Genomic DNA, 26,999 nt, shown 5'->3' with positions numbered 1-26,999 from the left:
ATATCATATGGCATTTGTCTTTCTCTGTCTGACTTATTTCACTTAGTATGATAATCTTTAGGTCCATCCATGTTACTGCAAATGGCATTATTTCATTATTTTCTATGGCTGATTAATATTCCATTGTGTATATATACCACATCTTGTTTATCCATTCATCTCTCCTTGGACACTTAGGTTGCTTCCATATTTTGGCTATTGTAAATAGTGTTGCTATGAATATTGGGGTGCACCCATGGCATACACAATCTACAATAGGTCCCACTCAGGATTCCGATGTCTTGTGGACCCTTGGGTCAGGAAGAATAAATACGGACCTCTTTATACCTATGGGAAATGAAAACAGAAAACTTAGGTCACAAGTCTTCCAAAGAAGCAAGAGTTCATATTGATCTTCTGCAAAGTTCCAATGTGTCAAATAATAAAATTCTGGGGCGCAAAGGCTTTGGTCACATTTCAGAATGTTGCTGTGTGTCAAACATATAGAATCACATGGAGACCCAGGGATGGGGCCCTCTTATGTCTCTCTGAGATGTTGCATGTGCTGTTTCTGTGGCCTGGGTTGGTCTCTCCAACTTTTTCTCTGTCTCACTTTGTTTGCTGGGGAAACAGCTTTCGTCTCCACTGTCACTGTCTCTAGGGTTTTCTGACCACCTACCTAAGCATTCTGTCATCTGTGCTCCTATTGAAACTTGTGTTCTCCTCTCTGAAGGCTCTCTTTCCTATCACATTACACATTTGTGTGTGTGTGTGTCTCTCTCTCTCTTCAGTATCGAGCAACCTCCTGGTGCTCAGTGAGCATCTGTTGAATGAGTGAACACTAACCTCTCAAAGGCATAGTCAGCGATCATGCATCTTTGCGTCCACAGCAAAATGTCTGGTCCACAGCAGGTTCACAGCACGTATTTAGAAAAAGCTAAAGATCAGGGAAAAGAAAAGGAGGAATGGAAGAAGAAAGCAAAGAAGGAAGGAAGGAAAGACCAGTCAGGAAGAGGGTATAAGGCATGTTAAAAGTTGTAAAAAATAGGTGACATTCCATTAGGAATCCAGAAGATGAAAACTGTAATAACTGGGAAAAGAGAGGATGAATCATAGAGGAAACAGAATTTAAGGTGAATATTAAACCATGAAAGGGAATTTGATGGAGGAGGAGAAGGAAAATTGGGTCGAGAATGTTCATTGCAGCACCATTCACAACAGGCAAGACATGGAAACAACCTAAATGTCCACCGACAGATGAATGGATAAAGAAAATATGGTCTATATATACAGTGGAATATTACTCAGCCATAAAAAGAATGAAATAATGCCCTTTGTGGCAACGTAGATGGACCTAGAGATGATCATACTAAGTGAAGTAAGTCAGACAAAGACAAATATCCTAAGATATCACTTATATGTGGAATCTAAAATACGATACAAATGAACTTATTTACCAAGCAGAAATAGACTCACAGACATAGAAAACAAACTCATGGTTACCAAAGGGGAAACATGGGGGGAGGAGGGATAAATCAGGAGCTTGGGATTAACATACAAACACTACTATATATAAGATAGATAACCAACAAGGGCCTACTGTATACCACAGGGAACTCTACTCAACATTCTGTGATAACCCATATGAGAAAAGAATCTGAAAAAAAGTAGATATATGCATATGTATAACTGAATCACTTTGCCATACACCTGAAACTTACATGACATTGTAAATCAACTCTACTCCAATAAAATTTTTAAAAAGAAAATACCAGGGGTTTATGAAGTGAGGCACACATATTTTGGTTACAGACACCTTAGCTGAACACTGTTTTTTTTTTTTTTTTTCCTCTGTGAGAGGAGACAGTTGTGGCTCTGTGAGATGTTGCTGCAACTCTCTCTCTCTCTGATCCTCTTCCAGGAAGTGGTGGTTGGTCCCCAGCAGATTCCAATGCTCAGCAGTGGCTCCAGATCGACCTGGGCAACAGAGTGGAGATTACAGCAGTGGCCACGCAGGGAAGATACGGAAGCTCTGACTGGGTGACGAGCTACAGCCTGATGTTCAGTGACACAGGACACAACTGGAAACAGTACAAGCAAGAAGACAGCATCTGGGTAGGACAAATTTTCTCATCAGTTGAATAAAACTGATGCCCTCATGGTAGCCAGTGAACGTTTCTGTCATTTTCCTCTATCCAGATTGCCGGTAGCTTGATAACTGTTGTGTACCCATTCAGAAATAATTAGACCATATCTAGGTCCTATCTGCAGCATGACGCCAGTTCCTAGGGAAATGAAGATGTCTGTTGCAAAGAGTTTAGTGTTTTTCTCCTTTTCTGGTAACTTGGGGATTTCACTGACGGGGCCTTAGTTCTTTCAGGGATAAAAAGAGAACTACAACATGGAAGTCTGATCGTTGACAAGAATGTATTGGTTGACTGAGGATGTGTTTATTAAATATTTACCTATTTTTTTAACATCTTTATTGGAGTATAACTGCTTTACAATGGCATGTTAATTTCTGCTTTATAACAAAGTGAATCAGTTATGCATTACATATATCCCCATATCTCCTCTCTCTTGCATCTCCCTCCCACCCTCCCTATCCCACCCCTCTAGGTGGTCACAAAGCACCGAGCAGATCTCCCTGTGCTATGTGGCTGCTTCCCACTAGCTATCTCTTTTACATTTGGTACATACATAACTGAGCTAATTGCATTATGACAAGGTATGTAAAGTGCCTGGTACATAAAAAGTAAATATTTAGTAGTGTATATATGTAAATATTTACTTATTATGTACCAATCACTTTACATACCTTGTCATGATACAATTAGCTCAGTTCTGTACCTTGACCAAAGTTGCCCAGTTGGTGCATCTTGGTCCGGTAATCCACAGCCTGGTCTGACTTTAAAGTCATTGAGTTCAACTGCCTATTCAAGTTTTGAAAACAATTAAAAGTGTTAAAAATACAAAACAAATATAAAATTTAGAATGATTCTGCCTTTATAAACAATCTGCAGCTTAGAAGTAAGAGACAGTTTGGTCCAGGTTATGAAAAAAAAAAAAAACTGTGCCTTCCACAACCCTGGACCCAAGTTCTTGACCCCAAAAGGTGAGTGAAAGGCTGTCCCCAAATTACGAGGTGAGGAATTGGAGGTCGAGGCGGGGCCAAAAGGCATCCAGAGGAGACCTCATAGACTTATGCATCAAATAAAATAATGTGTAGGTTCAGGTCACTTTTGCTTTTGGGAAAAAACCTCACCAGATATTTACTTTTTTCTAAATGTGCATAGGAGGTGAAGATTTAGCGGTTGCTAGCATTAGCTTTCCTTCTCATAATGTCCTTAATTGTTTTCCCCCTTAAATCAATCCCAATTACACTTCCAAATTGCTGCTGTTTACACATACATTTTTCTGTGTTGGTCTCACTCTGCTGGGAAAACAAATTATATTTTATATTCATTGTTATTTGTTAATTGCTTACCCATCACTATTCGTAATTGAAAGTAATAGTAAACTGAAGATTAATTATGGCAGATTGAAACTGGAGAATATTATAATAGTCATCTTTATTCGGAGTGGCTTGTAATATTAAGTGGTAATATTTATGGAGAGCATGGGTTTTCTTCATTTTACAAATAGTCTTTTGGGGACTATTCTGTTTTTTCCTCAATTTTGAAGCCCCCATAAGTTTTACAGGTTTTTTTTTTTTTTTTTTTTTGGTTTGTGTTTAGTTTGAAAAGAGAAATAAGCACACCTTCCATTTTGAGGCACAATTTTAAGATTTTATGCTGACTTGAGAGGGACAGATAGATGCGGTGTTATTTATTTGCTTTGGCATTTTCAATCAGAACTGGTTGTTTTTCAGATTGAAGTTTTGAGTTCTTTTGTCTAAACTTTTAGAAAACCCTGAGTTTCATTTTCTTCAGAATCAAATGACCTGCTTTTGACCTGTCCTGTGGATCAGGATGTATTTCAAGAATGGACAATTTCTCTGGGCTTGTGACCAGTGGGCATAAGGACTATTTCACTTTCTTGCCCCTGTTGGTTTGCCTGTGCTTCCACAAAACCCCAAGCCCCTTGAAGGCAGGGGCCTATTTTATAAGTCCTGGTAGGCTCCACGCCTATTATGACTGGACATGTAGCCTGAACTACGTTTTGGATGGCTATTACAAGAACTGCAGAATTGTTAGTGCTTACAGAATTGGAGGGGAGGACATTATTCTCGTGCCTGTCCCTTTCCTCATCTCAGAATAGCCTTGGCCTTTGGGAGGAGGCAAAAGATGTTGGGTGGGCAGAGGAGAAAAGGCAGGCAACCGTTGTGCACAGGAAGGTGGTGAGTTCCAGCTAAGGCCTCCCCAGAGACACTTCCAATGCCTGCAGGGCCCTTGAGAGGGGAGGCAGCTTCAGGACCAACCTGTCAGATGCAAACCCCAGAAGGAGGAAAGATTTGGGGAGGGGTCTTCGCCCCTCCAGTGACATGGGGCAGGGACATGATGGTAAGTCGTGCACACTAACAAGGCTCAAATTTTGAAAAACAATGCGTGTCCCCTCGTATTACTATTGAGGGAACTAACGGCTACTGAAGACCGAAGACCGTACACAACTGCCATTCCGCATACTTAAAAAGGTGTTATAAATTCTGGAGATTCAGGGTTCAGAGACCAACCCAAGCTCACATAACCAGACACTGGTGATGCCAGAATACAAACCAAGACTGATTCCTAACTATACTTGATTGCAGAAACTGTACTTTCTATTTCTTCTTTACTACACTTGAATTTGTTTTCTAATTTTCACAGAACTGATATACCTTTCTCACCTTAGACTTTGCCAGGCCCACTCCAGAGGGAAAATGTTAAACCCTATTGTGTATTTCACGTGCTGCTAAAATTTAAAAATGAGAAAGCACTAATACTATCTAACTATATCTCTATATGTTATAAATAGTGCTCAAACTCTCTGAAACTGTATAGGCCTTATAGAATACCCATCAAACAGAGACTCAGAGTATATTACCAAACATTTCATGAACATGTATAAAATCTGACTTGTGCCTAATTTGCATTGTTATTTCCACCAGATTGTGTTATTGAATGAAAAGGAAACCTTGAGAGTTTTTCTTTTTCTTTTAAATATAAAATGATAAATCAGACTATAGTTTCACCAAAGTTAATCCTGATAAACAAGATAAAAGCAATAGCCAAACAAGAGGGTTTTATAAAACTCTCTAAATGGTTCAACTTTTCAGAAAAAAGTCAGTACCCCAAAACATCAATACCAAGTATTGACTTAATTAAGGATTGTGTATCACAGAAAATAGAAAAATCTCTTGAATGAGACTTTCACAAGGTCTTTTGAAGATCTTCAATTTTCAGATGATATGGAGTTTGTAATGTCTTTTAAAGTTGATTTACCAAGCAGTACAACTATAGCATACCCCTTGGATAGGATATCAATTTGCTAGTACTCAAGAGATTTCTTTTATTTTGCAAACTTTAGTTCAGAAAAATAATCCCAGAAATATACCTGTCCAATATATAGTAGCAGATATTCATGCTCTAAAAATCCAATTTGCAGAGTTTGTGAACTGGCTCTGAATGCAATGTTCATAAATGAGGCCACCAAGCAGTCATGTAGCAATGCATTATGATTTATGAATAAGCCAGAGTTCTCACTTCACTAAATAATCAGGTGTGAAGCTGTCTCGGGGACAAACTTAGCAAGACTTTTAGAATATTAGCACATCCAAAATCTCTTTCTGGTTGGCTTGTAGACATGCCAAAATAACACAAATATTAAGATCCGAACTCTGAGCAGCAACTTCAGCCAACGTTCAGTAAAGTGGATCAATGGATTTGGTACATAGGAACCTCTAACTCTTTAAATCCACAGAGGCCAGAGTCCTGTTACCAGTCATTTTGAAAGATATTCCAGGAGAAACACTTACCGTCCCTATTATATCCACAGATTACCTTTTCACTCCTGTGTCTCTTGTATGTCAGTGTTCAAACCCTTCATGAATCCACCTATGTTTCCTGCATACAACATGTACATGTTCCAAACATACATCCTTCTCTATGGGCATTGCTACTTTCCTTTATATTCTGTTACTTATCGCTCTGAAATTTCAAAGACAGCCTCCAATGTGTGTGTTTTAATATGAGACCCATTTTTATTTTTATTTTTTAATTTGTCTTATTGAAGTATAGTTGATTTACAATGTGTGTTAATTTCTGCTGTACAACAAAGTGATTAAGTTATACATGTGTATGCATTCTTTTTATGTTCTTTTCCATGATGGCTTATCACAGGATATTGAATATAATAATTCCCTGTGCTCTACATTAGGACCTTGTTGGTTATCAGGAGCCCTATTTTTAAATCACCTTATCCACGTTGTTCCTGATTGATCTTGGACAAGTTAATCAGGATCATTTTCCTCTTCCCATGACCCTGAAGTACATTATCTGAATATACTGCATTTTGTTAATATCCAGTTTACAGTTTTCTCTTCTAAAATCATGTTGCCACTTCCCAAATATGTCAGCCATCTGGTCTTGTTTGATAGAATCCTTTGGCCTGGATGATACGATGGTCTCTGATTTTCTGTAGCTTTCTGGATCCTGTCCATTATGAAGGGGCTTGCCTATGCTACTTAACACCTTTCTGACATAAAGGTCAGTTGAAACAATGGATTATACATTTAGGTCATCAGTTTCTCAATTTCACCCTTGAGTGCCTTCTAAACGCTCTGGGAGAGGCTCTCTGATCTTCATGATTTATACACATTTATTCTGCCAATTTGGCCTAAAATATCCAGAGTATTGATCACTGTCTGACATCGTATTTTAAGCCTACCAATTTCAGAAACCAATTTAAGAGTGAGAATCTCATTACCATCAACATATATCTTTTCAACTCTCATGAGACCCCAGATACCGTGCTGTGTATTGGACATAACAAGGGGCTTGAAGATGTGGTTAATCCCTCCCATGAATTCACAGAACCATTAAGGACATGCTGCAACACAGCCTATGTGTAAGAGTAGCACCAATGGCAGTTCAGATACACGAAGCTGTCAAGGTGTGCTTGGGGGTATACGGGTGGAAGCTGCTTTGATGAATGGCAAAAGCAGGGACCATGTTTAAGTTCCTTTGGCTTCCTGGAAACTACAAAATATGGTCTGCCTAATAAAAATTCCATAAAGGTAGGAAGGCAGAAAGAGGAAATGGTGGGGAAGGAGGAGTGTTCAAAGCAGGAGTGTTACCTAACTGAACTTGGGTCCCCTTGCCCAATGCACAGCAAAGCCCATCTACTGACGCTGGGTTGTGATGGAGGAAAGTACAGTGTTTATTGCAGGCACCAAGCAAGGAAAACAGGCAGCTCGTGCTCAGAAGACCTGAAGTCCCCAATGACTTTCAAGGAAGTGTTTTTAAGGACAGTGTGAGAAATATGTGATCAGCTCATGCACAGTTCTCCAGCTGGTTGATGGTGAGGAAATAAGGTGATGTTCCAGGGTTCTCAATCATCAACCTTCTGGTTCCAAACTGTCTGGGGTCTACACACTAGTAGTCAGCATGCATTTAACTTTTTCCATCTGTTGGGAGTTTTAGTATCTTCAAAATAACTCAAGGATATGGCTCAGGATGCTATGGCCCTTGAGGAGGAACTAAAGGCCCTTGACTTTGTTTTATGGCTAAACTATTATTATTTTATCTGGCTTGACTGCTTTCCTTTGTTTCTGCATATTCTCACTTCTCTGATTAAATTTGCTCTTTGGAACTCAGGCAAGGTCTAGGTGGCTAAGGCTTTCCTACAAATAAGAGGGGGGATATGGGGGTCTGTCCCCAGGAAGGCCCCACATGGTCCTGCTTGGTTTTAGGAGAAATGCTATAAGCAAAATCTTAAAGGAAGATGTATAAGTATCGAAGACACACAAGTTAATAAATTTAGATACACGATTTCCCCAATCAGTTATACAAGGTAAACCTGGAGAATGATGCTCGCTAGAGATTGTAAACTACTAGTATCACCATATCTTCTTTGACTACAGACCAAAGCAAGTAAGTCATTGTGTGTTCATCATTTTGTTATAATATTTTTTTGTTAAATCACAAAGACTACATATAAGAAAATACTATTAAATACATTTTTCATAATTTTGTTAATAGTTTTTTCCTCTACTCTCTCTCTCACACAGATATACACCTAAGCTTTTAATATAGCTATTCATTTCCTAGTTGGACATTGCTGAAAACTCTTTTCAGAGCTTGGCATGATCAGAATATTGCCACTGATTTAATGGAGACCATCAATGCAAGAGCGAGTCATCACCATGCACCAAGTCAAGGTGAAGGGAAATGCAGAGGATTTTGATTAGGGTCAGATGCCAGTTTTACCATTGGTTACTCATATAGCCTTGAAAATGCTACTGAACCTCCTTGGAGTGATCATTGTTTCCATCCATGGCAATATATATTTAGAACCTTCAAAACCCTTTGCATCCATTTCTTTACACTTCCCTGCTCAGAACCCTTGGTTTATGGGCTGCCTTGTGGGAATACACAGCAATGAACCCTGAGCTTCACTATGGATCCAGTTTAGACCAGACAAGTAAAAGTCTTCCAAGCTTAACACATATTTCCCTTGAATCATTCTGGTTCTGTGCTAAGCACTTTTGTTGACCTTTGATTCTCTTATCACTGGATAAAACTCTGCAGAAAAGGGGACAGAAAACAACTGGCCAATCAGCATTGTGGAAGCAACAGCTGGTATTTACCCCAGAATCAGCAGGCTCCCTCCAGCCCTCTGGCTCCACACTTAGCCCTTGAAAGTTCCTCACCGATGCCCATCTGTTTTCCCTTCTTAATGTTAGAATTTGCTGAACTGTTTCAGAGAACATCCCAACATGGGGCCTAGCCTCTTTAAGGAGTAAATACCTTTCACACATTTACATATGTAGCATTTAAACACATCACATGGACAGAAGTCCACATGTAGTCTTCAGGATTAATATTCATACGGACACTTTCTAGGGGAGAGCAGATGTTTGCAGTCTCCTACAAACTGGTTGCATTTGTAATGGGAAAGGATCCAGCAGCTGATATCAAATCAAGGAGGGTGATCTGCTTAAAATTCATTCTTCTAAACCCACTGCTATTAAATTAATCTTATTGTTAAGGTACTTAGTGGTTCACAGGAAACTTGACTCATAATTGTGTTTCCAATATGTATAAACCAGTTAGATTTTAGAATTACCCTCCTTAGATCAGGAGAAATTGGAGTTAATATCTCAGCTTTAACATGTGGCAAAGCATTACATTTTCTTATGTAAGCATATTGAATTATGTTAGCTCAGTATAATGACTACAAAAAAGAAATCTTAGCTACCCGTTATTCATTTAGTCTTCAACTACCATGACATTTTTTTTCCTTTTTCTTTTTTTTTTTTTTTTTTTTTTTTTACCGGTACGGGGGCCTCTCACTGTTGTGGCCTCTCCCGTTGCGGAGCACAGGCTCCGGACGCGCAGACTCAGTGGTCATGGCTCACGGGCCCAGCCGCTCCACAGCATGTGGGATCTTCCTGGACCGGGGCATGAACCCGTGTCCCCTGCATCGGCAGGTGGACTCTCAACCACCGCGCCACCAGGGAAGCCCTCCTTTTTCTTTTTACATAGATCCTCTCAGGTTTTAAGTCTGGTAGCTAGATATTCTGTGACCTTTGTAAATAACTAAAACTCTAGAAGGCTCAGTTTCCTCCTCTGTTAAGTTGGTATAATGAATGTACTTAGTGCATGTGATCTGTAAAGGAGAGATTCTCAAAAATGAATGTGTGTCAGAAAGCCCCAAGGGACTTATTAAGACACAGATTGCTGGGCCGCACCTGCAGAGCTTCTGATCCAGTAGGTCTGGGATGGGGCTGAAAATTTGCATTTATAACAATAACTTAGGTGATCCTGGTGCTACTGGTAAAAGGACCTCACTTTGAGAACCACTGTGTAAACTATAAATGGATGAATGCCTGTAAGCTCTACAATATATAGATGTATAACTGAATCACTTTGCTCTACACCTGAAACTAACACAACATTGTAAATCAACTATACTTCAATGAAAAATTATTCAACTAAAAAAAGTCAAATGGGAGATTCAGATCATTCATAAATAAATAAATAAATAAATAAATAAATAAATAAATAAATAAAGGATATAATTACTATCCCTATTAGAGGTAGGTGCGTGTGATACACCTGGTGAAGATACCCAGAGGACACTATCTCTCAGTTTTCTTTCTTTTGAGTTTTGCATCCAAAATGGAAAGCAAGCTTAATAAGTCAGGTTTTCTTTTTTTTTTTTTTTTTGTGGTATGCGGGCCTCTCACTGTTGTGGCCTCTCCTGCTGTGGAGCACAGGCTCCGAACGCGCAGGGCCATGGCTCACGGGCCTAGCTGCTCCGTGGCATGTGGGATCTTCCCGGATCGGGGCACGAACCCGTGACACCCCTGCATTGGCAGGTGGACTCTCAACCATTGTGCCACCAGGGAAGCCCTTCTTTTTTTATATATATAAACTGAACACACAGTGGGGAAAGTAAAATCTCCTTTTGGTTACAGGCAAAGATAGTTACCCACCCAGGCTCATTAAAGACAACTAGCTAGGAGTCCTGTTAGTAGACAGAAGAGCTGGAAGAAGAGCCTAGGGGAGTTACTGATGCCTAAAGCAAAGGGCTCTAGTCCGAAGTCTGAAGCCCCAAGTGTCTACTTGGCTCTAGCCAGATGGAAAGAGTCTAGGCTGGCGGGGACCTCAAGGAGGCTGAGTCTCTCAAGTGTTTTTAAAAAGTCCAAAGGAAAGTAGGCTTCATTAAGTTTATTATTTTAATGATAGTGGTTGATATTAAGGAGAAAAGCATAACGTGGTAAACACAAGTTTCTATTCCTGTTAAGTATGGTTGCCAGTTTTGTTGGCCTCAATGTTAACAAAAGGAGAGAGCTCAAGGAGTTGGTCTTGTGTTTTGAATCTGGCCAGTTGCCGTTGCTCATGTGGACACGGTGTCCTCCCCACTGCCTTGTGACCAGCAGCACCCCTGCTGCTGTGGTGGCTCTCTGAATTCCAGAGCTGAATGACAGCACTAAATTTATCTAGATGCTATAGGTTTGACAATAATTCTCTAATTTAAGGACTCCAGAATTATTTGGAAATGAAATAACAAGTCCATGAAGAAAAGGAACAGTGCTTTTCTGTTCTGTTTGTTTTTAAGTATTTGAAGGAGAGAAAAGGAGTCTGAAAAATTGGGCTGAAATTATTTTGACCTGAATATCATAGGTGCTTTGTTGTGTGGGAAGGTTGTGTGGGAACAACAAAAATTCTGTACGAGAGAATCATGGACCCCTAGCATCCTGTCTTATCGGCTTGTAATTTAGGACATCAAACATCTGCTAGGCACATTCTGCATGCAATAAATTAAGAAGACTTCAAGAGTAGAATGTAGAAATCCTTAGAGGTGAGATAAATACATGGAAAGGTACACAGTGAAAGGGTATGTGGGCATACAGATAAGAGCATGAAGTTTCTGACTTGTCAGTATAATAAGTGCTATGAATTTTTTTCCCATTAGCTCTTTTGATCTGGCAATAGTTCATCCACCATTTTGTCCTATCTGTCCCCGTTTGTGACACACTGAAATAACTGAGGGCCATAATCCCATTAATGGACTGTGAAACCAAGTAGAAGGAACTGATAAGGACCAAGGAGATAAGCCTGAACAAGTCAGTGCCATATTCTAAACAACTCATCTGCCTGTGTATGGTAACATCTGTGGATAAGAAGGACTCTGAGTGTAGGTGAGAGAAAGGAGAGCCCTGAGTAGGGTAGGAATCCATGACACACATCCACTCTTTTATTTTATTATTTTATTGTATTTCATTTTATTTTATTTATGTATTTATTTTTATTGAAATATTGTTGATTTACAATGTGTTAATTTCAGGCATACAGCAAAGTGACTCAGGTATATACTGTATATATATATATATATATATATATATATATATATATATATTTATATTATTTTTCAGATTCTTCTCCCTTATAGGTTATTACAAAATATTGAATATAGTTCTTGTGCTGTACAGTAGTTCCTTGTTGATTATCTGTTTTATATATAGTAGTGTGTATCTGTTAATCCCAAACTACTTTGGTAACCATAGTTTGTTTTCTAAGTCTGTGGGTCTATTTTTGAGTGTGGATGCCTTTCTGCCAAAAAATTCTATGCCTGGGTCTCTCTTCCAGCCTCCCCTACCTGGTGCGTAAGTCTGTAGGTATTGTGTTTCAGACATCGTGTTCACATGAGTGCTGTAAGTGCGTGAAAATTTAAGAAAGGATGTGGATGTACCAAGGCATAGCTTGGGAGGGGCACCCTGAGCCACCTGAATAAACAGAATATTTGGGGAAGATCCTGTGCTTTCCATCCGTGCTCTGTCTGGAGGTCCATCCCTGGATCCCCATTCCATCAAGTCGGCTGTAGGTGATAAGAGCTACAGAAAGAGAGCAAGGGACACACATTTTAAATCACTATACTTCAATAAAATAAATTTTAAAAAAATGAGGCAAGGAAACTTCAGGGAAGAAACAGATACGGGACCTAAGAGGGAACAGGAGTAAGGGCTCAAGATCTGCACGGTGTTTAAGGCACCTGATTCAGAATCGACCCTGTCTTGTGTGACTTACAGAACAATTTAAGAGAGGTATCAAATAGAATAAACACAGGATTTGTAATTAAGGAATCTATACCCCCATCCAGTCCCTTTGTCTAATTGATGTGTGCATCTTCAGGACCACTTAACCTCTCTGAGCCTCTAAGGATGTATCTTATTCAAAGGCATGCATCTTGTCCAGGCACATAGTAAGTCTTCAATAAATACTGGCTGTGAATAAGTAAATACTATATCATTTTCAAAACATACTCACTGAATATGTATTGTGACAAGTCACAAAATTGAGTTTTGGAAAAAATACATATAATACCCTTTACTTTCCCAGAAAATAACAGAAATGCCATCTGTTTGGCTAAAACACAGGACTTGTGTAGGAGATAAGGCAGGACAGGTATGTTGGCTGATGCATCTTCTGGGCTTGTTCAGGTAAATTCCTTTATCCCTATTGTTCTAGTGTAGTTTTTTTTTTGTGTGTGTGTGATATGCGGGCCTCTCACTGTTGTGGCCTCTCCCGTTGTGGAGCACAGGCTCCAGACGCGCAGGCCCAGCGGCCATGGCTCACGGGCCCAGCCGCTCCATGGCATGTGGGATCTTCCAGGACCGGGGCACGAACCCATGTCCCCTGCATCGGCAGGCGGACTCTCAACCACTGCGCCACCAGGGAAGCCCTCTAGTGTAGTTTTTGAGTCCCCTTTCCCTCTCAAAATGGTTTGGTTTGGATGATAATTTTATGGTCAATGTACTTCTAGGGACTCTTAATTCAGAGGAAGCAAATTGTAATAAACTCAGGAGTAAAGAAGACTAAGAGCAGTACCTTTTGAATGTGTTGGACAAGAGAACAGGTAATGATATTAATTGATGTTGGATGACCCTTATCCAAATGTTAATTCAGGAGATGGCCAGCAATGATACTTTACGAATTTAAAGTTTAAGTATGATGACAGGGCTACCAATGGATAAAACATTTTTTTTTGTAATCTTCCAATTATTTTACAAGTTCAAGGAATCTATATAACCTTAGTGTGAGCAATAAGGCAGTAAGTACTGAAACCCTACTTTCTAAGAAGTTCCTGGAGGAAGCATGTGAAGACAAACAAGGAGGGAGCTTACTTGCCTCAATGAATTTTTGCTAAAGACAAAATGAGTTTATCTGGGGAAAGAAACCCAATAGAAAGTAGATCAGCAAATAAGAGAAGGATGTACTTGGTTTAGCAGCGTCAAAGTATCCAAGTCACTCTTCTATTCAGTGGAAGTGTAGGTAGGGACACATGATTATTAAACTGTCTTTTTTTTTTTTTTTTTTTTTTTTTGCTGTACGTGGGCCTCTCACTGTTGTGGCCCCTCCCATCGCGGAGCACAGGCTCCGGACGCGCAGGCTCAGCGGCCATGGCTCACGGACCCAGCCGCTCCGTGGCATGTGGGATCTTCCCGGACCAGGGTATGAACCCGTGTCTCCTGCATCGGCAGGCGGACTCTCAACCACTGCGCCACCAGGGAAGCCCTATTAAACTGTCTTTTTTGGGCCACTTTTTACTTGCACACAGACTTGTAGAGGGTTAAATAGTGTCCCCCCTGGGACCTCAGAATGTGGACTTTTTTTGGAAATAAGGTCTTTGTGAGTGTAGGCAGTAGTTAAGGATCTTGAGGTGAAATCATCCTGGAATTAGGGAGAGCTCTAAATCCAGTGACTGGCATTCTTATAAACACAGGAGAGGACACCAAGAAGCACGAGAAAGATCAGATAAAGATGGAGGCAGAGAATGGAGGGATGCTGCTACAAGTCAAGACACCAAGGATGGCCAGGAGCTACCAGAAGCTAGGGAGAGGCAAGGAAGGACTCTTCATTAGAGCTTTCAGAGAGAGAGTGTGGCCCTCCTGACACTTTGAGTTTGGACTTGTAGCCTCCAGAACTATCAAAGAATAATTTTGGTTTAAGCCACTTCATTTTGGTAATTTGAGTAGCAGCCCCCATCTCATGTACAAGTTTGTGGATTCTGCTATGATCTCACGTATGAATCTCCGAGTTCTTCCTCTACTGAGGAAGTGTAGACACTGTGCATAGCAGCTCCTATATAACAACCTCTCTTATTCCTCCACAGCTCCTAGCACAAATGCTACAACTTGTTCAACACAGCCATGACTTGCTGTGCCTTGTAATGCTTTTCCATCTTTAAGCCTTTATTCATCCATCACCTGGAATTCTCCTTCAATCCACACCACGTCCCCTCAACACATACATTTCCACTTCTGCAGGTTTTCTCTCATCTTTTAAGATCCAGTTGAAATATTATCTCAGGCCCACAATGACACGTCTCCTGAATCAGTCACTTCAAGTAGAAGTGATCTCTTGCATATCTGTCCTCCCTTTCCACTTTGTTGCATCACCTCTTAGGACTTAGAGCAATTCTTCTATTTTGTTGTAATCCCTCTAAATGTTGCTCCATTTGAGTTAGTCTTGTCCAAGAAACCAAACAGGGTGATTTTGGTAGATGGAGCCCAGTCTGATAGGTAACTCCATCTCTCTACTTTGACTTGCACAAAGTTTGGGGTTAGTAAATGCAAACTCTTACATATAAAATGAATAATCAACAAGTTCCTACTGTACAGCACAGGGAACTATATTCAATATCCTGAGATAAACCATAATGGAAAAGAATATAAAAAAGAATGTATATTTGTGTAGAACTGAGTCACTTTGCTGTACAGTAGAAATTAACACAACATTGTAAATCAACTATACTTCAATATAAATAAATAAATAAATAAATAATCCCCTCCAAATAGTAATATGTTGACTATTTGCCCTGGTTGCCTCATTCCACAGTGATAAAACTGAAATATTCTCTAAAATTACTTTTCCATCATTAAAAATTTGACTTTAAAGCCATGCAATTGATGCATTTGGTAGGGATGATCTTTTGCCCGTAGCTCATTAAAGCTGTCTTTCCATAGCACACATATTACTAGGAACAGCTATATGGAAGCCCCCAAGTGAAAAAGTGACCCATGCAAATGGCTTGGCATGAGAAAAATACCCACAGCAATGCAGTCACATGATGACTCTGAGGTGTGGGCAATGAGTGAGCTAACTTGGAGGAAGCAGCCAGAGTTGTCAGGGGGAAGAAGAGGGTGTGATGCCTCATTAATTTGTTCTTAGCAAACAATTTTAAAAGATTTGCCACAGAGTGATGCTCCAAGAATATGCTCTTTGTACATGACCAAAGATGATATGACAGGCATTTCAAAACAGTAATTGTTGGATTAATGACACTGCTGGGGAAAGAGGATTCATTATACCTAATTTGGAAGATTGTGAAAAAGTTGTCTACATGGGTTACAAGGTGGCAATTGGGCAAAATGGCTGGGCAAATGCAAGATGACATTATGACACCTCTTTGGATGTCTTAGATATACAGAACCTTCTCTCACCCTTCATTATTTGAAAAATATGGAACAAGGCTACATGTTTAAGGGCCCAAGTTCTAATTGAGTCTAGCTGTGTGCTGCTCTCTAGGAAGAATCTGGCCCTCTGGTTGCTACACAATATTCCAGGAAAATAGGAGGTTGTGACTGTGCCATCACAGTGCTCCACTTAAAGGGATTCCACTAAAAAGGAAAATAACATGTTAGCACAGAGAACTTTATGGCAATTTCCTTGTACGACTCACATATCGGGACTTCCCTGATGGCGCAGGGGTTAAGAATCTGCCTGCCAATGCAGGGGGCATGTGTTCGATCCCTGGTCTGGGAAGATCCCACGTGCCACAGAGCCATAAGCCCATGCACCACAACTACTGAGCCTGCGTGCTAGAGCCCGCAAGCCAAACTACTGAGCCCACGTGCCACAACTACTGAAGCCCACACACCTAGAGCCCATGCTCCACAACAAGAGAAGCCGCCACAGTGAGAAGCCTGCGCACCACAACCAAGAGTAGCCCCCGCTTGCCCCAACTAGAGAAAGACTGCACACAGCAACAAAGACTCAACTCAGCCAAAAATAAATAAGCAAATAAATTTATAAGACTCACATATCCTTCTATGATAATGCAAATATTCATCCATGGTCATTTGAAATTAAATAACGTGGAATAATTTTATTTATTTATTTATTGTTTAAATTTTATTGAAGTATAGTCGATTTACAATGTTGTGTTAATTTCTGCAGTACAACAAACTGATTTAGTTATACACATACATGTTCTTTTTCATATTCTTTTCCATTATGGTTTATCACAAGATATTGAACATAGTTCCCTGTGCTATACAGTAGGACCTTGTTGTTTATCCATTCTATATATAATAGTTTGCATCTGCAAATCCCAAACTCCCAATTCATCCCTCCCCCACCTCCCTCCCCCTTGGCAACCACAAGTCTGTTGTCTACTTCTGTCTGTTTCTGTTTCATAGATATGTTCATTTATGCCATATTTTAGATTCCACATACAAGTGATATCATATGATATTTGTCTTCCTCTGTCTGACCTACTTCACTTAGTCTGATAATCTCTAGGCCCATCCATGTTGCTGCAAATGGCATTATTTCATTTTTTATGACTAAGTAATATTCCACTATATAAATATACCACATCTTCTTTATCCATTCATCTCTTGATGGACATTTAGGTTGCTTTCATGGCTTAGCTATTGTGCATACTGCTGTTATGAACATGTATCTTTTTGAATTAGAGTTTTCTCCAGATATATGCCCAGGAGTGGGATTGCTGGATCGTATGGTGACTCTGCTTTTAGTTTTTTGAGGAACCTCCATACTGTTCTCCATAGTGGCTGCACCAATTTACATTCCCACCAACAGTGTAGGAGGGTTCTCTTTTCTAATGTGGAATAATTTTAAATGCATATATCAGTAACCAGTAATACTTCCAACTAGTATAGCTTAATATGTTCCATAATATAAAATCCTTTGGAGCTTCCCTTATGGTGCATTGATTAAGAATCCACCTGCCAATGCAGGGGACACGGGTTTAAGCCCTGGTCCCGGAAGATCCCACATGCCACAGAGCAACTAAGCCTGTGCACCACAACTACTGAGCCTGCGCTCTAGAGCCCGCATGCCACAACTACTGAAGCCCATGCGCTACAACTAGAGAAAGCCTGCACACCTAGAGCCCGTGCTCTGCAACAAGAGAAGACCTCACAAAGAGAAGCCTGCGCACTGCAACAAAGAGTAGCCCCCATTCACCACAACTAGAGAAATCCTGCACGCAGCAATGAAGACCCAATGCAGCCAAAAATAAATAAATAAAATAAATTTAAAAAAATAATAAAATAAAATACTTTGGATGAGACAGATACATTCTTAGAGTTTAAAAAGAAAGGTTCATTCATCCATGAATAATCAGAGGGCTATATACCAAAATTAAAATACCATGCAATGTAAAATAGGATCCCTTGCCTGACTCCAGGTAAATATAACATATATCACACATGCACACACACATAAATGCACAGAAATTGAGTACAATTTTCAATTCTTAAGTAATTTTGACAAATTATTATATTGACTAAAGAATTATTCTTTTTCTTTTTTTATATGGTTGATTTTTAATGTTGTGTGAGTTTCAGGTGTACAGCACAGTGATTCAGTTATACATACATATCTATCTATCCTTTTTCGGATTCTTTTCCATTATAGGTTATGACAGAATACTGAGTATAGTTCCCTGTGCTATAAGTAGGTCCTTGTTGTTTATCTATTTTATATATAGTCATGTGTATATGTTAATCACAAACTTCTAATTTATCCCTCCTCCCCCTTCCCCTTTGGTAACCCTCAATTTGTTTTCTATGTCTGTGAGTCTATCTCAATTTTGTAAATATATTCATTTGTAACATTTTTTTTATTCCACGTATAAGCCATATCATATGATGTTTGTCTTTCTCTGTCTGACTTACTTGACTTAGTATGATAATCTCTAGGTTCATCCATGTTGCTGCCAATGACATTATTCAGAATTATTCCCTTTAATAATGTCATTTTTAAATATCTTAAGAGACAGAGTTCTATCTTCTTATTTACTTTTTTCCCTATGGGAATACATCCCTAATTTCATTTTTGTTTTATGTAATTTATATTAAAGTGTAATTTTACAGTAACATTAGAGAGGGTTAGGGGTTCATTATAAATTCCTTTATGGCAATTTAAAAAATGAAATAGTCATTCTGAAGAGTGATGTCCATTGATTCTAAGATCCATGAGCACCATATTTATCAGAAAATTCAATGAATCTAGTAACTGCAGAGGGAATGAACTTCTCCTGTTGAAACTCATTTAAATATAGACATCTCTAAAATACAGATGTCCTCCCAGCAGAATGAATCACCTCCATATTTTTCTACAACTGCCTTTTGAAGATAACATATCACACTTTATTCTAGTTCTTTTTTTTTTAATCTGTCTCTCTCCCCCAAAGAGTGAATTTTGAAAGGAGGCAGGAGCTGCAACTTGTCTAAGTGTATGTCAGTAATGGTTGATGACAATGAGAATAACAATAATAATCCGTAGCAGCAGCAGCAGCAATAGTCATCCCCCATCCTCTACCCCTGCCCCATTCACAGAATTTGCCTCTTTACTTCCTGAGCTCCCGTTCCCAGATCAGAGGCAATGGGAACTCTCCTCCTCAGGAGATGTTTTACCTGCCTGCTGCAGTGTTTGCCTTCCAACCGGGCCACTCTGTACTTGAGAGCTGCAGGGTGGATGCTATTTCTGTAGTGACATTTCTTTCCTTCTTGGCAGTCAAAAGCAGAGGCTGTTCAAGTACCAATCCTCATAATCTTGAATAAGAGAAAAAATACTGTATGTGTCATTGGAGGGATGCAGGCTTTTCTAAGTGAAAGGGTCAGGGGAGCTCGGGAACATTGGACGAGTACAGCTCTCAGTTTCATTGTGATTACCGTAGCTGCTTATTAGTTATTTATAGTCCACCCATTCTAAGCAGGATTGAGATGGCTTGTGAAAAGGTAGATATTAAGAAAGTATGAAATAAATCAGTACATCAGTCTTGGAAAGGAGAAAATAGTTGTACAAAACAAAATCAATCCAGTGTAAGGCTAATACAACAAATTAGCTTGAGCACATGGCACGTTTCCCTATGACGAGTATCGTCTTTGATAACATTGCTATTTCATGTGAAATACCAACGTTTCTCTGAAAAATTAGAGAAATTAAAATATAAATATTAGCAATGTATTCCCTGATTCCCTTTTACTTCTAGCAAACCAGCTAGATATTTTGCTAGTCAGTGAAATGACAGTAAGTGTTTTTTGATGGAGGATGGCATAGGAGTTTCCCAAATTTTTCTCGGCAGCTGCAACAAACAGAGAGGTTTCATTCATCAGCAAGTGGCCTGAAATGCCCATCCAGGAAGTGGCATGAGTTGGAGGGGACAGGTGGACAGGAGTAGGTCATGAGAGATAGTGCCCTCATTCAAGAAAGCTCACTTGGATAGAAGCCCTTGTTTTTAAAATATGCAGAACATGAACTTTGTGTACTTATCTCCTTTACCACTGGTGGATTTTTGCTCGAGAGTCCCTATGGTAATATCCAAAGACCACGCCTCCCCCCCCCGCCAAAAATTAATTGGCTTCATGACCGACCTGTCTTGGTGATCCTAACCAGTTTTTCCAAGGTCATGCATGATTTGGAGGCTCACTGCTCTCTAGTGACACTCTTTTGTATGTGAAAATTACCACCGATGTCCTACTGAAGGGGATGTAGTGATGCCAGAAGGAGCACGGGGTATGTAGGCACAAAGCCCTGCCTTGGAATCTCTGCTCCATCAACAACTTTCCTGTGCCCTTGAGCAGTTACTGTACTTCTTCCCTACCCAATTTGTTTTTATATGAAATGCAAACAATGTTGTCTCTCATATCAGATCATTGGGGGATTAAAGATAAAGAATATAAGGTGTCTGTCGCACAGTAGATGATCAACAGAGGGTGGACATTATTAGCCCATTTTGCCTTATTCTAACTCATTTTGCCATATGCAAAAAGAATATTTTCAAGCCCTAGAGGTCAGAGTAAAGGAAAGCAGCCTGTCCTTGGGACTATCCAGGTATTCAAACCATGGGCACTGATCAGAGACTTCTGAGTTAACAAAAGGAGTTCATTTTAACCATGTAAATGTTTGAACCAATTCTTGTAAGTAACTGCTAAAAAAGCAACACGGAAAAATACTCCAGTTGACTACCTTTGAGTAAACCCAGTAATGCCCAAATCTACACACACACACACACACACACACACACACACAAGTCATCATGGCCAGTGATCAATATCAGATTTCCATTCCAAGACACCAATACTAGAACTATTGATCCTTCCTGAGGCAACATGTATGTAGGTAGCCAGAGGGTCAGTCCCATCAAAATTCCTTGCAGAAACTCTAGGGTCAGATAGATGAGAGGTGCAGTATCAATTAAGGCCAAAAGGCCATAAGTAAGACGGAATTTGGGGTATCAACTGGAGGCTTAGGCTCATGGAGGGTGGAATGGAATGAAACCAGATCTGGTCCAAGGTAGAGTCCTGAATGATCACTCCAACTAGCTCCACTGGCTTTATGAACTTAAAGGTCAGGGGCAGATCAGACAAGTATCAAGCCAAAGGTTGCCCGAGATATTCTTGTTATACTATTTGCAAATTTTGCATCCTGTAACCTCTTTATAATACTATTGTGTATGTGTGTGTGTGCTTGTGAGTGTGTGTGTTGGTAGATGTGCCTGTATGTTTGAGTCTATGTCTGTGTGTCTGAATGTGTATTTGGGATACAGCCATTCCTTTTCATGAGGGACTTTACTTTGTGATGCAGGTCACTTGGAGTGTTAGTAACACAGACCCCATAAGAGATACAGAGCCATGGTTCTCACCCACACTGGTGCTGCTGGAGGACCCAGGGGGCCTTCTTGGTCAAGGCGCTTCAGTGGGCAACATGTAAATTCACTGTTTGGGAAATGTAGGTTTTCAGACAAGAACTAGGATAAACATTTCCTGCCTCTGTCACAGGTGTGAGTTGCACAGCTGTCCTGTCCTCATTCAGGCACCGAGGGGCCATGAATAAAGCTCCCACTGTGCACACTTTGTCAACTGGAATCCTCTGCATGAGAACTGTGTCACTCCAGAGCTGCTCATTCATGCTTATCTGCCTCATCCCAATTTCACTTTCTGCATCCAGGAAGGTCCAAATGGATGGCGGGGCACCTCTGCACATTCTGACTGTGCTAAAAACCCTCACTGGCTATGCCAATGGAGTCATAATTCCCCCTTATTTTATGGAGTACAAATTGGCATCCACTTGTGTCCTAATCCATCACTGCCCTTCATAGCAGCTGCTCTTAGAACCCAAGAAATTCAACCTGAAAAGTAGAATTTGTGCCTGTGCTTCCAGGAAGCATCCAGAGATGAAAGAATGAGGGTCCCGAGGACAGTATGCCTGAGAGAGATGATAGAAAATTAGGGAAGGGAGAAGACCCTCTGGCAAGGATTTTAGAAGCAGCGGATGAAACTAATTCATGGGTTAGGGATTCTGACATGAAATTGGAACTGGTGAAGTAGGTGTGTACAGTCTGGCTTATCTAGGTGACAGAGGGCTGATTTGGGAGCCTGGGACCTGTCTTCTGCTCCAGCAGCTCTGGATGGACTACACAAAAGTAATGGGCCTTCACATTTCCATTTGGAGCCTGAGAATAGTGAAAAGAATGGAGTCAGTCAGCCAGGATTTGGGTCAGTACAAAGTCAAATATCCAAGCGGAGAATCCAAGAGCCACAAGGAGACTAATAACCACAAAGTTTCAAATGTGTCCCATGCTGTCAACCTTCTCTCTGCCCCCATCCAGGGTTTAGCCTCGGGGTCCCACACACAGGCCCCGATCCTTATTAGCTGTGCGAATTGGAGCAAGTTGCTTAATCTCTCCAAACTTTGGTTTCCTCATCTATAAAAAGAAGTGAAGAATCTTTTCAAATTATGGTTTTCTCTGGGTATATGCCTAAGAGTGGGATTGCTGGGTCATATGGTAGTGTTATTTTTATTTTTTAAGGAACTTCCATAATACCTGTACCAACTTCCATTCCCACCAATAATGTAGGAGGGTATGCACCCCAATATTCATTGCAGCACTATTTACAATAGCTAGGACATGGAAACAACCTAAATGTATTGATGCATCAACAGATGAATGGATAAAGAAGATGTGGTACATATATATAAAGGAATATTACTCAGCCATAAAAAATAGCAAAATAATGCCATTTGCAGCAACATGGATGGACCTTGAGATTGTCATATTGAGTGAACTAAGTCAGACAAATATCATATGATATCACTTATATGTGGAATCTAAAATACAATACAAATGAATGTATTTACAAAACAGAAATAGACCCACAGATATAGAAAACAAATTTATGGTTACGAGGGGGTAACGGGAAGGGAGGGATAAATTGGGAAATTGGGATTGACATATACACACTACTATATATAAAATAGATAACTAATAAGGACTTACTGTATAGCATACAGAACTCTACTCAATACTCTGTAATGGCCTATGTGGAAAACAATCTATAAAAGAGTAGATACATGTGTGTGTATAACTGATTCACTTTGCTGTACACCTGAAACTAACACAGCATTGTAAATCAACTCTACTCCAATAACAATTTAAAAAAACAGAAGTGAAGAAAATTACCAACCCCGTAAGATTGGTGTAATTATTAAGTCTTATATCTGAGCCTTGTATATAGTCAGGGCTCAACCAATGACACTTATCTATAGAGTTGGAGGAAAGTTTGAGGCATCTTACACTATGAGAGCCCAGCATCACCATGTCTGCTAACCAGTTAGAACTGTCTGGTCTATGTGATTAAAAATGACCATTTTAAAAAACTGGGTCTGGTTATTAAACCAGATGAAACCAACCACTTGGCATTTATGGATACACAACAATTTTTTGTTTTTGTTTTTGAAGACTTCAGAAACTGATTTGGCTCCATTTGGCTCTGGAAGACAGTTAAATTTCACCTTCAAAAAAAAAAAAAAAAGAAAACCAGTCGAGCAGCCCTCCAAATGATTTATATAGAGTTCTTTGATACATAAAATCTCATTTTCTTCAGTGCATTTGTCAAAAGATTTTTCTGATGTGTGTCTTGTGTAGGACTTGGATGGTGTAATCCCCTCAGCCTCCCATGTAGGGGGTGTATTTTTGCTGGAAGTTTCGCTTGGCAGGTCTTGGTATGCACATATTTGATGGATGTGTTGGTGTTCTTCCTTTAACTCCTGCACTATGAACTCTATATCATGTTTTACTTCTCTGCATATTAATGCCCCAGTCTTCACGTGCAGATGAAGTGAAGCCATAAAACTCAGTCCCGTCAGCCAATTAGGATTCATCTGACAAGTGACACTTCGTCTTTTGCGTGTTAACCCAGGAAGGGGAAAAGACAGCATCTTGTTTGCCTTTCCAAAAATACACCCCCATAGAATAGAAATTGCATATGCTTTTTGCTGGCTTAAGCATATGTGGATTTATTATATGGGGAAGATAGATGAGAGAGTTTTTAAAAAAAAACATGCTGCAAAGGCTTTAAAATTATTTAATATCCTCCTTATCATTAGGAAACAGGCATTATCTGATCTATATCTCCCGATTTTTATGGTGAAACTTTATTTTAAGATTCATAATTTTTAAACATCGCCTGATCCTGCACAAAAAATGCACACTGCATGGAGCAGAGGGATGTCTGATTGACGTCCAATTGCCTTCTCAAGAGCATATTTGAAAAGTGGAGAAAATGTTTCCTAACAGGATGTGAAAATTGGATCCTAAAAAAGTGGATACTGCTTAGAAGAATATTTGGAAAGGAATGGCTGTTGAATTTATGTAGCGTGAACATTTAAAGTAAAAATTCAGATCTTCACCTTTGGGGTCATGGTGATTAATTTCCATTCCAAATGTAACTTTTCTTATCGCCAAGAAATTCAGTAAATATTCCCCTGTGACCAACAACCCCATGAGCTGTTGGCAGAATTAATAAAGCTGTCAAGATTTCTTTAGAATATTGCATGTCTCCTTGTATGTCATTTAATTGTGAAGTGTAAATATGCATATGGCACATCGGGAAGACTATAAATATATTAGTCTTTAGGGCTTCAGCTTCTGTTTCTGCACTCATTTATCAATTTCAGTTAAATTAGGGGAGTGCATTTTAGGATAAAAATATATAAAATTTATGTAGTTTTCCAGGCGAATGACTTGCATTGTTTATACAGCCTAAGTATCTAAGGAGAAATATATATTTTTCTAATATGCAGCTTTGGATAATATAAAATGTTCTGTATATAAGATTATATTCACAGCTTGGGAGAATTTGGGGAAAATGCTCCTGGCAAGCAAAGTGTTTTTAAGAAGAAAAAGTAGAAAACCCAGGAGCAGAGGGAAAACATAATGCAACTTAGTCTCTCACACTTTAAAATATGCAGCTTCTAGGGCATATTCTAACATAATCCAAGTGAGACCTCTCCCAGGAAGATTCTGGTTATACAGTAGGACGGGATATATAGACTGAGTGAGAAAGCTTCTGGTTATGTCAAGATCAAGCTCAATTCTTCAAAGCAATGCCTTTCAGTACAAATGAAACTTCATTTCAAAGGGAATGAGATTGTTTTATAAATAAGCTCATTTGTACCATATTTTTACATTCCACAAATAAGTGATATCACAGTTTGTCTTTCTCTGTATGACTTAAAGACATAAAAAACAAATTTGTACTTACCAAAAAGAATAGTGGGGTTGGGGAGTGGGGAGAGAAATTAAGAGTTTGAGATTAATGTATACTCACTACTATATATAAAATAGGTAAACAACAAGGACCTAATGTATAGCCCAGGGAACTATATTCAATATCTTGTAATAACGTATAATGGAAAAGAATCCTAAAAAGAACATATGTATATGTATAGCTGAATCACTTTGCTGTACACTCGAAACTAACACAAGATTGTAAACTAACTATACTTCAATTTTTTAAATTAAATTAAAAGATAAAAGAATTTAGAAAAAGAAAGAATGATGAAAGTGAAATAATAAAGATGTATGTTGAAATTTAAAGCAAAAAAGAGAAGAGATCAGCTTGTTCAAAGAGTAAACTTGGGGTCTTACGCCCACCTAGGTGCTCCCCACACTAGTTGAGTCACTCTGTCTTTGGGGAGATAATTATTGGCAAAGACAAGAATAAATCAGTGCTCTGTGACTGTCAATACTGTTTTTGCTTTGAAACAGGCAAGAAAGAGGACTGCCTTTTTAAAGAGAGTAACAAGAAATTTGTTAAGTGGTTATAATTGAATATGATTAAAATATAAGTATTGACATTTTTGATTTTTGTTTTTCTTTTTGTTTCTTCCTTTCTTCTGAGTATCAGTCTGAAGCAAAAGATCAACATATTTTCTTTGTTGACCAGTTAGTATATACTCTGTATTGTTATAAATATGAAATTAACTTTGAGCAAAATATAAATATTATTGTCTCATTTTAGAGGTAAAAAAATTGTGATTCATAGAGATTAATAAGTTTACTCCAATTCATACAATGAGGCAGTAATTCCCCTGAGAATTTTGCTTGGGGCAAATTATAAATAAATATCATACTGCAGCATATGTCTACATACATGAAAGCTATAACTCACACCAACCAAGGTAAAGAACTTGTGTGTTAACGTGTGCTCTCTCCTCCACTGTTAACAAATATACTTTCCTTTTTTTTAATTTTTATTTTATATTGGACTCTAGTTGATTTGTATTGTTGTGTTAGTTTCAGGTGTACAGCAAAGTGATTCAGTTATACATATACATGTATCTGTTCTTTTTCAGATTCTTTTCCCATTTAGGTTATTGCAGAGTATTGAGCAGAGTTCCCTGTGCTATTCAGTAGGTCCTTGTTGATTATCTATTTTATACATAGTAGTGTGTACATATCAGTCCCAAACTCTCAATTTAGCCCTTCATAACAACATGAACGTCTAGGTTCAATTCAGAGCATGTGATACACACCACCCTCTTCCCTTCCAACCAGACTCCATCCAGCACATCCCAGGGGTCAGAACTCCCATTTCCAACTCTGCCCATACTTTCTCCCATGCTCAGCTGACCCTAGCCCATCATGCCTTGGTCCCCACACTAGTCTTGTCCCTGGCCCATCTTCCCCAAGGAGGAAGCACCTGGATGAGGCCTGCAGAGGCCCAGGAAATGGGTTTAAAGAATTTTGAGGTCTGGAGACCTGAAAGAATCATGGTC

At 39.3% G+C, this 26,999-nt stretch overlaps 1 protein-coding gene across 2 annotated transcripts in view; it reads left to right on the top strand.

Moving 5' to 3' along the window:
- Positions 1 to 26,999, top strand: part of CNTNAP5 (contactin associated protein family member 5) — a gene marked incomplete at its 5' end in the record, with an annotated part of 887,048 nt that overhangs the window by 229,261 nt on the left and 630,788 nt on the right. For both annotated transcript variants that reach the window (XM_081242026.1, XM_081242025.1), the window contains one exon: positions 1,901 to 2,094. In XM_081242026.1, the coding sequence (XP_081098152.1) occupies positions 1,901 to 2,094 (194 nt within the window). The remainder of the gene's footprint in view (positions 1 to 1,900; positions 2,095 to 26,999) is intronic.

The sequence above is a fragment of the Mesoplodon bidens genome (genome assembly GCF_964165515.1).
Source record: "Mesoplodon bidens genome assembly, chromosome: 8".
Taxonomy (NCBI): Eukaryota; Metazoa; Chordata; class Mammalia; order Artiodactyla; family Ziphiidae; genus Mesoplodon; species Mesoplodon bidens.
The sequence above is the reverse complement of the archived record's forward strand: the minus strand, read 5'-3'. Positions and strand labels throughout refer to the sequence as shown.